Genomic DNA, 12,394 nt, shown 5'->3' with positions numbered 1-12,394 from the left:
GAAGCTTTTTAAAGAACATTGAACTGAGACTCAAAGATAAATTAATAATGCTATCTTGTAAGGTTTCAGAAAATTTATTGGGATTTCCACCTTGGGGTTAGAACATTAAACAATGAGGAATGAAAATCAGGAAATGACTTTGAAAGCAAAAATAAATACTGAATAACTTCTCAAGGTTAATTACTATCTTTTTGTAAGGTCATGGGCTTTAACACAAATATTTAATATTCTTAATATATATGTTTCCTCTATGCTCAAGTTTTAAAAGTTAAGCATAAAGAAGCTTCCCAGCAAAGAACAATTCCCACCTCAGCAGGGAATTCTCACCTTATTATATGTGTTGCCGCTAAACAGGGTATAAGAATTCCTCTGTTCATCACTCAGTGAGGAGGACAAATGACTGAAGGGTCCTGGGGTAAGACAGTCAGCATGTGAGAGGGTCTGTGGAGGCAGCAGGGACTGAGCAGGAGGATAGAGTCTAGGCTGATATAAAGGATGGAGAGAAACAGGCTTGGGAGGAACTGTCACATCCTGGGGAGAAGAAAGGTATAAAGAGCATGTTAGTGGACGAAAGTCAAGCTCACTTGGAATTAAGTCTAAATATGATAGACGTTATGTTAGAATCTCTTACTAGTAAGAAGGAAACCTCTGCTCATACTTGGGCCCCTCGCAAGACACCTGCTTTCATGGTGTATTGTTTGTCTCTTTCAGTAATTCCTGTCAGTCTCCCTCCTCCAGCCTTTTCTGCAGAATGAAACAAGCACCTGCAGGGTCTCCTGAAGGGTGTCAAGGTTGTTATTTTTGAAAGTATTGAGAGGAGAAATGTTTGAGGAAGGTGAGCGCTCATCCCAAAGGTGATAGGATGAGATTAGAAAGGTCTTTGTTGAAGAGGACAGTGACAGCGAAAGTTGATTTTAGAGTACATGCGATTCAGTGTGGAAGAAATGGGGGATACAGGGGAAGCTGTTGTAGAGGATATCAATGTGCAAGCAACGGGGCCAAAGCGTTGGCTTAATTCATGGCATGGTAAGTTGTCAAGTTGGGCTGAGTATGCGCAAGGGATCAGGGAGAGGTGAGTCTGGAGAGAACGTATGAGGTCTTCATTTCCAGGCAGTGTGCAGCTTTGGAGAGAAACTGGAAAGAGCGCACAGATGAGTTGCAGTGTAGAGAGGAGAGGAAATGAAGCCTTCCCTAGGAGGGGTCTTTAACCTGGAAAGTGGATGAATGCCAAAGACTTTGAGGAAGTAGGACCCACAGGATGAGGCCAGGAATGGGGGTAAGAAAGCCACATCAATGGGAAATCTTGAGCCTACAAAAAAAAGGCTGCAGAAAGGTCCTGTATATGTATATATCTATGAAAGATAGGGCCACTTTTTTGCAGATATATCACCTCTTATATTTCTAAAATTTTTAATGTAAGGAAATAAATCAATAGTGATTATCCTATAGTAAAACCCTTCAGGACATGAATCTTATAAAATGAAACCTGCTTTATTCAACTCTGTGGCCTCAGAGTCAAGTACGATGCATAATATGGTAGATGCTTAATGCATTAATGACTGAAATTTCAGAGGAATATAATATTTTTTGTGAGTTCAAAACTGTATTCTATCATTTTTTGGCTCCATAAGCAATGAATTAATATGTTTGGTTTTGTGTGAAATGGAAATTTAGCACAAAATAATATACATTGTTCAAAATTATATTTAGCAAGCAAGTAAATTCAACTTTAAAACTGACACTTAATATTTTTAATGTAAATTTAATTCATTTTGCCAATACCATGTACTTTTCAACCACTGATTGGCTTCCTAAAATGTACGTTGAATGTGTTTGCTGTATCAGTAGATGTTTTTCTTTTCTTTTTTTTTAAGCATTAGATTCAAAACTTACTTTAGAAAAACTCAGAAAATTTAAGTAGATTAGAAAATTATAATTCTAGATCTTTTAAGTTTGTAGAAATGAGAGATTATAAGCCTCTGTACTTTGAAATGGTAACTAGTTTCTTGTTTGTGCTGCAAGTGTTTATTTTACATATCAAACAAATACAAATAATTTTACACATACACACGACAAGCACACATTATTATTAAAAAAAAAGATAACATCCTATTTGCAACATTCTGCATCTTATTTGTTTGTGTTCCCCCCCACCCCCTACTTAACAACAGCTTTGGCATATTTCTATGTCAGTACATGAATGCTTTGGATTTCCTACCAAGACACATTACTGAGTTACCCCACAGATGTAATAGTCATCCAGTTAATTCTCTTGGAAGCTCCAAGTATATCACCCAAAATATCAAATACTTAGTGGTATGATAAATTTACCTCCTCTTTGCCAGTTTTCATACTTTTAATTCCTTTCTTTTGTCTAATTCCATTGGTCCCTACCACTAATATCATTAAATAACAGTCACATTATTGTGCACCTTGAAGGGAACACTTTTAGTATTTGCCCGTTAAAGATAGCTTTTAGATTGAAATATATTCTAATTTTGTTTTATTTCTCAATCAATGATTTCATTATTTTATCAACAACTCATTACATTTCTTAATCAGTGTGGAACGTGGTTAATCTGAAAACCGAGTAGCAAACACAAAGACTAGCTGTGTAAGAAAAAGGCAGCATTGTAATTGACAGTTGACGGTGCTTAGGAAAAGGTGAGAGGAAAAGGTGAGCAGAACAGGCCCTGGTTAATGTTCTGGCTTCAGCTTTTCTGGGAGGGTTCAAGAACCCATTGTGAGTATGTCAGAAGCCAAGACTGTAGTAATCCAGGGGCAACAGAGGGTTCCCTAGATGGGGAATCCGGCAGGGCTAAGGCCTAACCAATCAGACAGAAAATGTTTCATATTTCTACACTCTCTGTAGCCAAACTCCATATCTCAGGAGTTGGTCAAGCCTGGACACTCGGCAAGGAGGGGAGAGCAGAATCATATCAGCACTTGGACAGGCCATAGAGAGCTAAGAATTCTGGCCAGGATCACTTTGGTTGATAATATGGTACAAAGGTGAAAGAATTCTTGGTGGTGACAGCCTTAACATATATGTCACCTGAGGCACCTGTTCTGATTTGTGCTAGTTGTCTTCTATGCTTTGTATAAGTTGTTAGGCTGTGATTCTCTTTACCATCATCTTGGATATTTTCTTTGCCTATCTCTTATGTTCGATCTCCTATTTCCACTATGCCATGTCTTACTTGGTTTCCTCTCATATTTACCGGTCCCTAAAGGAGTTTCCTGGGGGGTGGGGGGGAAATGGAGTATTAGAAGAAAATTTTTGACCTTTGCAAGTTGACAATTTTGTTTTGCCCTTACATTTAATTTTTCCAGTTTTCTTTTGTCAATTCTTACAAATTAATTTCCCTTGCTTTCCTTACGCACAGGATATTTTATTATTCTTAAATTTTCCAAGTCAAATATTTAATTCATTTGTTTTTATTCTCATATTTATCCATTAACCATAGAGTCATGAGTTTTCTTCCAGGGACTATTTTGACTGTATTTCATAAGTTCTAATAGACAATAGTTCCATTACCTTTTTTTTTTCTTCCAGGTAGAAATTTTATTTTGAATTTCCTCTTTAATAAAAAATTTGTTGAAAAGCACATTTCTCAATTTACAGGTGGCAAGGAAAGCCAAATAGTCATAATGCATCTGGAAGTTTGTCATTTTTTAAAATATTTTGCCAGAAAATAACTTGAGAACCTCCAAATGATTCAAAAGATATTCTTGGTCCTTCTCTATCTCATTATTATAAAGATACACACACACACACATCTTTCTTTATGTTTCTATTACTATATATAGGAATCTTGATGATATATAAATGTAATCTATATAACAGGCCCTCTCTATAGACAGTGTGTGTGCACGTGCATCTACATCTTGTCAGAGTTTATCTATGGATATTGATGTAACTTCAACCTCACACCCACAATTATTTTATACATCCTACTGCTGATTATACCTTTACAATTTTCTCATAGAACTGTAATTTTATTACAAAGAAGTCACTTACTTTAAAGAATACATTTTCTCTGACTTATTTCTCTTTTAAGTCCCCAAAATGTCACTTGTATATTTCATGTGTAGAACCAAATTCCATACACTGAGACTATTTTAAATCTGTATTTTGATCTAACTGCATAATAAAACTGCAATAGAGTATAATTTGCTCACTACTTCCAGGGTGCCTGGGTGGCTCAGTCATTAAGCGTCTGCCTTTGGCTCAGGTCATGATCCCGGAGTCCTGGGATCCAGCCCCACATCCGGCTCCATGCTCCGCGGGGAGCCTGCTTCTCCCTCTCCCACTCCCCCTGCTTGTGTTCCCTTTCTTGCTGTGTCTCTGTCAAGTAAATTAAAAAAAAATTTTTTTTTAAATTTGCTCACTACTTCCTGTTTTAAATATTCAGGAATGTTTTTAATGCACTTTGTAATGGTATCTGATACAAAGGAATGAATTTCAGTCATCATTCTATTGTTTTCTTTTTTTTTTTAAGATTTTATTTGTTTATTTGGCAGAGAAAGACACAGTGAGAGAGGGAACACAAGCAGGGGGAGTGTGAGAGGGAGAAGTAGGCTTCCCGCTGAGCAGGGAGCCGGATGTGGGGCTCAATCCCAGGACTCTGGGATCATGACCTAAGCTGACAGCAGACGCTTAATGACTGAGCCACCGAGGCGCCCCCATTCTATTGTTTTCTATGTATTACTTTACAGTGTTTTCTGCAGCAGGAAGAATATATATGTTTCCAATTAAATTGGGTTTTTAATTTTTCCTTTATGAATATTCCTCAAAAAAGACATTGATCATTGACTTCAGCAAAATGTTAAACATTATAATAGTGAGTACCTCATGTCTTTAAACATTCCTGAAGTTGCCCAGCATCACCAGGTCCTGGACGCCTACTTTGTAAATATCTTATGATGCCATAATACAATTATTAGTTAAAACTCAAGGCAAAACTATAAATATAGGGCTAGGTATATTAATATGAATAATGAATTAACAATATGCCTGTTAACAAGCTTTTACTAGATATAGGTATGACATCATCACTGCCATTTCTTGTTATTTATTCCTATATTAGTAGTGGTATAGTCAATCCAGATTATTTTGCAGGAGATTTTTTTAAAACAAAATCACTTGTTCATTTTATGTGGATTATTTTAATTAAAAATAGTTAATGTGATAAATCATATGTCCGACTAGGCACATGAACTTCGATTAAAGATAAAAGGTTTAAGGAATAGCCATCTGAGGGCTCTCTGTTCACTGCACCAAACTGGAGAGCTGACACGTTACCAGGAAATCTCACTTAAAATATATATGAGTTGTGACTGTCTAGCACTCGGACTTACAAAGGACACCGATGTAAATCCATATAAATCAGCAAAGCTTAAAATATTTCTTATAATTTTAAGTCAGGAGGTGGCCAACTTTTCCTGTGAGGGTCCACTTAGGATATATAGTAGGCTTTGCAAACCAGATGTTCTGTCGCAATTACCATGGTAGCATGAAAACAGCCTCAGATGATACATAATGAATAGGTATGGTTGAGTGCCAATAAAATATTATTTATAGGAACAGGTGGTGGACCAGATCTGGCCCACAGGTAATAGTGTGTGGGAACCCTATTTTATATTTTAAAAAAAACCACATTAATAAAATCTTTATCATGTCTGACCTGCACCCCACCACCACCCCAATGAATTATCTTGAGGTAGATAGATACTGCTTTGGAGATCACTATTCTAAATGATTCCTGGAAATGAACATCATCTACCCTGCTTCTGCATCCAATAGATGAATCTTCTAATGTTCTAGTTTTTGAGGGAAGGACAGGGATCATAAAATTGTCTCATACATGTTTCTATCAGTGAGATATGTTACCACAGTTGTTTCTAAATAAAATGCTTTAAACTGCTTTTCACTTACTTGAGAATTGTCTTTTTTAATATAAAAATACTTAGGACAAATTTTTCAAAATAAAATAAGCTTTACTTAGGAGCTTGATTTTTAAGAAGGAATTATTTTAGTTGATTATAATATCATATCCTGAAAAACTTGTGTTCTTTAACACAAGAATTTATGAAGCAAATAACACCTTTGTTCATTAGAGAAAATTTTGCAGCCAATATGCACTGAATAAATTAACTTAGCTCTGTTTATTAAGAAAGCTGGAGACGCTGCAGAATTAAGTATTGACAGTGACATCAGAAAATTAATGCGATAGCCATATTGGCTGCATTCTCCACCAGAGAAAAAAAGCCTCCTTTCTGCTCAGCCATCAAGTCAAACTATTTAACTTCAAAAGCTGTTTTCACTGCAACACCAAAGGGCATTTTAAGGCACTATGGGCTCTTTTCATTAAAGTCTGCACATCTAAGACTCTTTTATTCCATCCTGGCATTTTAAAGTGACCCCCTTTCCCGTGGTTTAGAAGTAAAGGGTGAAAATCCACTTTCTCTTCGCTCCCGCTGTTCCCCTTCATACCACGTAGAGATTTGTGCCTTTGGAAACTCACAGCATCACCAGGTGAAATTACTGGAGCCTTTAACCCCATCCTTTCTCCCTTCTTCTACCTCTTTGGTAGAACAACACTTACTTTCAAATGCAGCATTTATTTTCAGCTTCCTTTCCTGCCTGGAGCTTATAACAATTTAAAACCAGAATGATAGCATTTGTGCTACAGTTTCAAGTTGAAAACAACGCCCTGTTCCTGAAGTCAAGAACAGTTACAAGGTACATCATACCCAGTGACTCCTTCAGCCAAAGGCATATCAACATTTTACAGATACCTTCACAGAAACCCCAAATTACCAAGAAGAGATGGTAATCATCTACGTTCCACCAAGATCAAGCCAAGATAAAGTAGGTCTCTTAATTTTGAACATATGGCATAACTTCTTGTTTATCAGCCCTAATTCTGAAGAATCCATATGCATTTTAAAAACAGACATACTTAAAGCCACACTTACCTATTTCAAATCCTTCTTTGAACCAAAAAATGCAAACACGTGAAGTATGAAAAGAGATAGCATATGCTTAGCTTTTTCAAATCCCCTTCACCCCAAAAGGCTTTTAAATGATTCAAATACAATTTGCAAGATAGGCTCTGGAATAGTTAGGGCTTAGCGTTTGTGGTTGTCTAACAGCAAACCTCACAGAGCTGATGCCACTGGGAAGATACTGTGATGGCAAAAAAAAGAGAAAATATGTCATAATCAATCACAGTGGGCACTAGAGGGTTAAAATGCTGAGTTTTATTTTTTCTATACACATAGTTTAATTCTTGTCTTAGGTTGACACCAGACATGTATTTGGTAGAGGGGAGCAACTTGTATTGAAGAAATCAAAAAGCAATATAGAAAAGAGACTTCTGTGATTTCTCGTAACAGTGGGGAGGAGAACATATTTGGTGACCCTTTAGCAAGGGGTCAAACCTTTCCTTCCAAAATTATAGTGATTTTAAAGGAAATGATAACAATAAACATTTCAAATGTGTGTTCCCTTTCAAGTGTCCAAAGCCCTTTTGCAGTGACTGTTTTGTGTAATCATGAATGGGTATCAGTATGGGTACTATTAGAAATGGGATGAGTAGCCCCATTTTTTTTCTAGGGTGAAATTGAAGTTCAGAGTTCCTAGGCTTACACAGAATCTATGTTCTTTCTATTGCATTCTATCATATGGTTTCTCTCCTTGGCAGGAAGCAGAAGAATCAAAGACTCCAGTAACCAGCCGTCACAGTAAGTCCCTTAAAGGATCAGAGGACCAGAGGACTGGGCCATTGTGTGTGTAGCCTGAGTGTGTAGTGGACAGTTTCACATGAGGAACTACAGAAGTTTACAGAGAAGGTTAAGATTAACAGAAAGAGACCAAGGTCCAAAATATGTAGAATCCACTAGAACCTAAGCTTTATGAGGGCAGGAATACTGTCTGCTCGATTTCCCATACAGTCACCCATATATGTTCCAGAGCCTGGCACAAATGTTAAAGGGTTGAATGCTGGGAGTAGAGAGAAAGGAGTGACCATGGAGGGAAGCAGCAACACCATTCATCATGAACATCAGGAAACCATAGAACTGCAGGGACCACATACCAGGGAATAGGGACTAATTGTTATGATTTTGACCTACACAGTAGATTACAAGACTTTCCATCTCTCCAAACATTATGACCTGAGCCACACTTGCTCCTTTTCTTCCTTTTTTGAATCATCTAAGGATGAGGAATATCATCCAATAATATTTAAATATTTAATAATAACATTTATTATTATATTCCAATAGTATTTAAAAACATAAACACAGAATTTCAGGGTAAGAGGGCACCATCAGAAGTATTTTGTACAATTCTCTCATTTTGCAGAAATGTAATAAGGCCCAGGATCAGGAATGACTTCATCCAACAGCATGCATTTTTCATACAGACTGCCTAATGTTCAAAAATTTCTCTTTAAAAAAAAAAATTATTTTTTAGTTGATTCTCCTGAAACCTAACAATTGGGGAAATACAAGAATGAGGGCAAAATGTATAGGAAGATGGGGAAGCCATAACTTTCCTGAATTACCTGGTGCCAATGAAAATGCATGCCCTTTAACAAACAAGGGTATGCTAGAGGCTACATGGTATGTGGGAAATCCCATAAATCGGGGCTTATTTATCTCCTTCGTACAAATCAAATACGGAAAAGTTCATAGTTAAGGCACAAAAAGAAGATACCTAGTCACTGTCGGTTGAACTAAAATGTCTTGGCAGGGGTAGCATTGAGCTTCATTAGTCATAGTATTCTTGGAGCTGGAAGTGAGCCAAGAAATGGTCTAGTCCAGGATTTCTCAACTCCAGCACTACTGACATTTCAGGCTGGATAATTCTGCATTGTGCGAGACTGTCCTGTACTTTGTAGGATGTTGAGTAGCATTCCTGGCCTCTCCGCACTAGAAGCCAGTGGCATCCCCAGTTACGACAACCAGTAATGTTTGAGCCAACATCACCCCAGTTGAGAACCGCTGGACTAGCCCAATTCTCTCTCTTCACGGATGACGTTCACAATTCACAAACGCACAGCGTAGAGCTGGTTAATCACACTTTCGTGACTATGATCCAGACTTGAGGGCTTTTTCCGCAAAACCAAGCCACTCTAGTTTTCCTTTGGTTCAATTATACCTCAGAATGAATGAGCTTATCAGATCCTGCCTGGATAAGGGTTCTAAAATTGGGAGGTGAGCTAGCCTGACCTTACAATATCCTGCAAAAGGCCAGTCCTTCCACCAAATGCAATTCAGGAGAGCCTAACATTTCCTGGAAATGGATTAGCCAAAGATTGAAAAAAAACACCTCTATTTTTCTGAACTTACCCAATGGAATAAATATCATACAGGCTTGCTTTATTTGAACAGGTAAAATATGTTAAGCCTCTCAACTCTACCAGATAAAGATAAGTGACAATCCAGTCCCTGGTGAGTTGTGTATTTCCATGCCAAATGCAATTTTCTATTTTCAAGGAAAATAGGAAGGAAAAGCAAAGGTAAAAAAAAAAAAAAAATGCTAAACACCTAAAGGTCCATAAGACAAATTGATATTTGGATGGTCTGGCTGCAAGAGATTAAATTTCTCTTAGGATGTCTGTATTTGGAGATTAGAACATTAGTTTGAAAAAGTCTAAAAACCTGCCAGCTCTCCTAAGGAATCACCAATTTTGAATTTACAGATTTACAGATCTTCCATTCCATGCAGCCTTCGAAATAAAGAGAACTACGTTTGTACACTTGTGTAATGTATTCCATACATTTTATTTTTCGCATATATTTACTGTAATGACCTGCTTCACCAGCTTGAGTTGAGTTTTCCATGTGCTGGACTTCTCAGGCTGTCTTTGGCTCTTTAATGCAATTCAAAAACCAGTTTATTTACCAGCTTTATCTCTCTGCTTCATTCTCTCCTATGCATTCTTTTGGTTGCTCCTATCATTTGGATTTGTTGTTTTCTTTGCCTAAATTACCTTTTTTTTTTATCTTAGATCACAGAAAAGAGGTTTCCAACTCTCTCCACATAACTCATCTTCAGCTTTATTTATCTTGCTGTGACCTTTACATTTGCCAACAAAGTCTGTCTAATCTCACCCACACTTTAAGTAACAATTGGGGCACCTGGGCGGCTCAGTCCTTAAGCGTCTGCCTTCAGCTCAGGTCATGATCCCAGAGTCCTTGGAACGAACCCGGCATCAAGCCCCGCATCAAGCCCCCTGCATCGAGTCCCGCATCAGGCTCCCTGCTCAGCGGGAGGCCAGCTTCTCCCTCTCCCACTCCCCCTGCTTGTGTTCCCTCTCTCACTGTCTCTCTCTGTCAAATAAATAAATAAAATCTTTAAAAAAAAAAAAAAACAAGTAACAATCTCCCCAATGCTTAGAGTATAATGTGTTTCAAACCATCAATCAGCATTTATATTCAAATAGTACATCCAACTTTCACTGTGTCTTCCTCTATGCATTCTACCTTGATTCCCCTTCTCATGGGTCAAAGAAAATTATCCAGTAGAGAAGAGAAAAATCACAAGCCTCTCACTCTGATTGCATTTCCTAAGGATCTTTATTGTTAAATAACAAAATTCAATCAAGTAAATTTTAAAGATTTAGTCGGCTTTGTTAAATGATTCATGAACGGAGTAGCACCCCATCAGCACGTAGAAGAGCATTCTGAGGAGTTAAGACAAAATGGAGGGTTTTGTAGAAGGGTGGGGCAAGAACATAATTAGCAAAAGAAAGGGATTGTTCCAAGGGAGGTGGCTTTCCAGGGTGGAAAGCCAGGTGTCTTATCATGCGGATTATTACCTCCTCTTTCTTTGGTGGGTGGAGAAGACCCAGGAGGCATTCATTGGCACAGATAGAAAAACTCTTGACTGACAAGAAAAGACTGCCTTTCCAGGGGAGGTAGAAACTGCAAATCAATTATGTATTAAGCACAGGTTTGAGAACTCTAAATGAAACCATTTGGGGCCCATAGTTCTTGGTTTTTTAAACATTATTAATAACCATAAGTCATTTTAAGGTAGTTGTAGAATTGACACTGTGTAAGGAGGGAGGAAGGGTAGTATTGTAGTCGGTGTCCTGGGAGAGGAGTGCTAGTTTTACCAAAACTCTCTTACACACCATAAGACAAACCATGCCAGAGGCAAGTGATTGGTACCACCTACAGTTCTATGTACAGGCTGACCTTGACTCAGAGTTCAAGGACAAGTTTGGGATAGAGACTTCTGTGAAGTAAAACGTAAGAATGTATATTTTTCCTTGCCAACACATAAAACTTTCTAATTGCTAAATAACAGTTACTCTGAGTATTACTTAAAATATTTTTACACAGCTACCTTCTCTCTTTTGACAGTCTGTTGTTTAATACTTCTCAGAAGAAACTAATATACAATATTTAATTTTAACAAGACCTTATCTTAAAACTGGAGCATAATTTACATGAGAGCTTCTAAATATGGCAGTGCCATTCCTCTTAAATAGAGATAGATAGGGACATCATGAGCTAACAAAACATTGAAGAACACATTTGCATAAAACGTTCAGATTGTCATTGTTTCCCCATAGATTAGGGTATGGTAAGATACCGCATATCTACCAATATTTGTTAAAGCAACTAATGCTTCAGAGCTTGGCTAATTATTAGGATTCAGTTGCTTAACTAATTATTAGAATTATTAGAATAATTCTACCTATTATGATCCAAGTGGCAATGGGTCTTCTTTGAGTGTTTGTTTGCTTGTTTTAAAGCAAGCAAGAATCTCTTAAATACTTTACCCTATGTAAGACAAGGAAAGGGGGACAAGAAACTAAGTTTCCCATAGCTTGAAGACAACTGCCACAGAAAATTAAAACCCTGTACCGCAGTTCCAGTTCCAATCTTCCAACCTCAATAATTACACAAGGTCAAGGGAAAGCTTAAGCCAAAAAATAAAAAATAAAAAGAGAGAGAGATGAACTCTTAAGTTTGAAAGGTGATCCTATTTGATTATATTCTAGAGAAAAAGCAAATATTGTCTCTACAGGACAATGTCAAAAAAAGAAAAAAGAAAAAAAAACAGTTTATTATGTTGATGATAAACTATTACATGTAGTATAGTACCTGTTTATGATAAATTGTCTATTACATTTAGAGGGAGGAAAGAAAGGAGGGAGGGAAGGAAGGAAATAAGAAAGGAAGGGGGAAAGGAGGGAGGAAGACAAAAGGAAAAAAGAAAAAAACTCACAAAGATTTCATTACTCAAATAAACAAAAATAACCTGGCAAAACATAAGAAATGTAACACAAGGCATTTCAGTTCTCTCCCCTTAAAACAATTCAGGAAAACCACTTAATCACTTCTAGACCTAAAAAGGTTAAACATTTTA

At 37.2% G+C, this 12,394-nt stretch overlaps 1 protein-coding gene across 13 annotated transcripts in view; it reads right to left on the bottom strand.

Moving 5' to 3' along the window:
• The window catches only part of MLIP (muscular LMNA interacting protein), a 245,731-nt gene that overhangs the window by 34,089 nt on the left and 199,248 nt on the right, over positions 1-12,394 (bottom strand). For 8 of the 13 annotated variants that reach the window (XM_081828434.1, XM_081828437.1, XM_081828432.1 and 5 more), the window contains one exon: positions 328-531. The exons of the other annotated variants lie outside the window; for them this stretch is intronic. In XM_081828434.1, the coding sequence (XP_081684560.1) occupies positions 328-531 (204 nt within the window). The remainder of the gene's footprint in view (positions 1-327; positions 532-12,394) is intronic. 13 annotated transcript variants of the gene reach the window in all.

Source organism: Leptonychotes weddellii, chromosome 8, assembly GCF_054177405.1.
Source record: "Leptonychotes weddellii isolate Sample4059 chromosome 8, ASM5417740v2, whole genome shotgun sequence".
Lineage (NCBI taxonomy): Eukaryota > Metazoa > Chordata > Mammalia > Carnivora > Phocidae > Leptonychotes > Leptonychotes weddellii.
The sequence above is the reverse complement of the archived record's forward strand: the minus strand, read 5'-3'. Positions and strand labels throughout refer to the sequence as shown.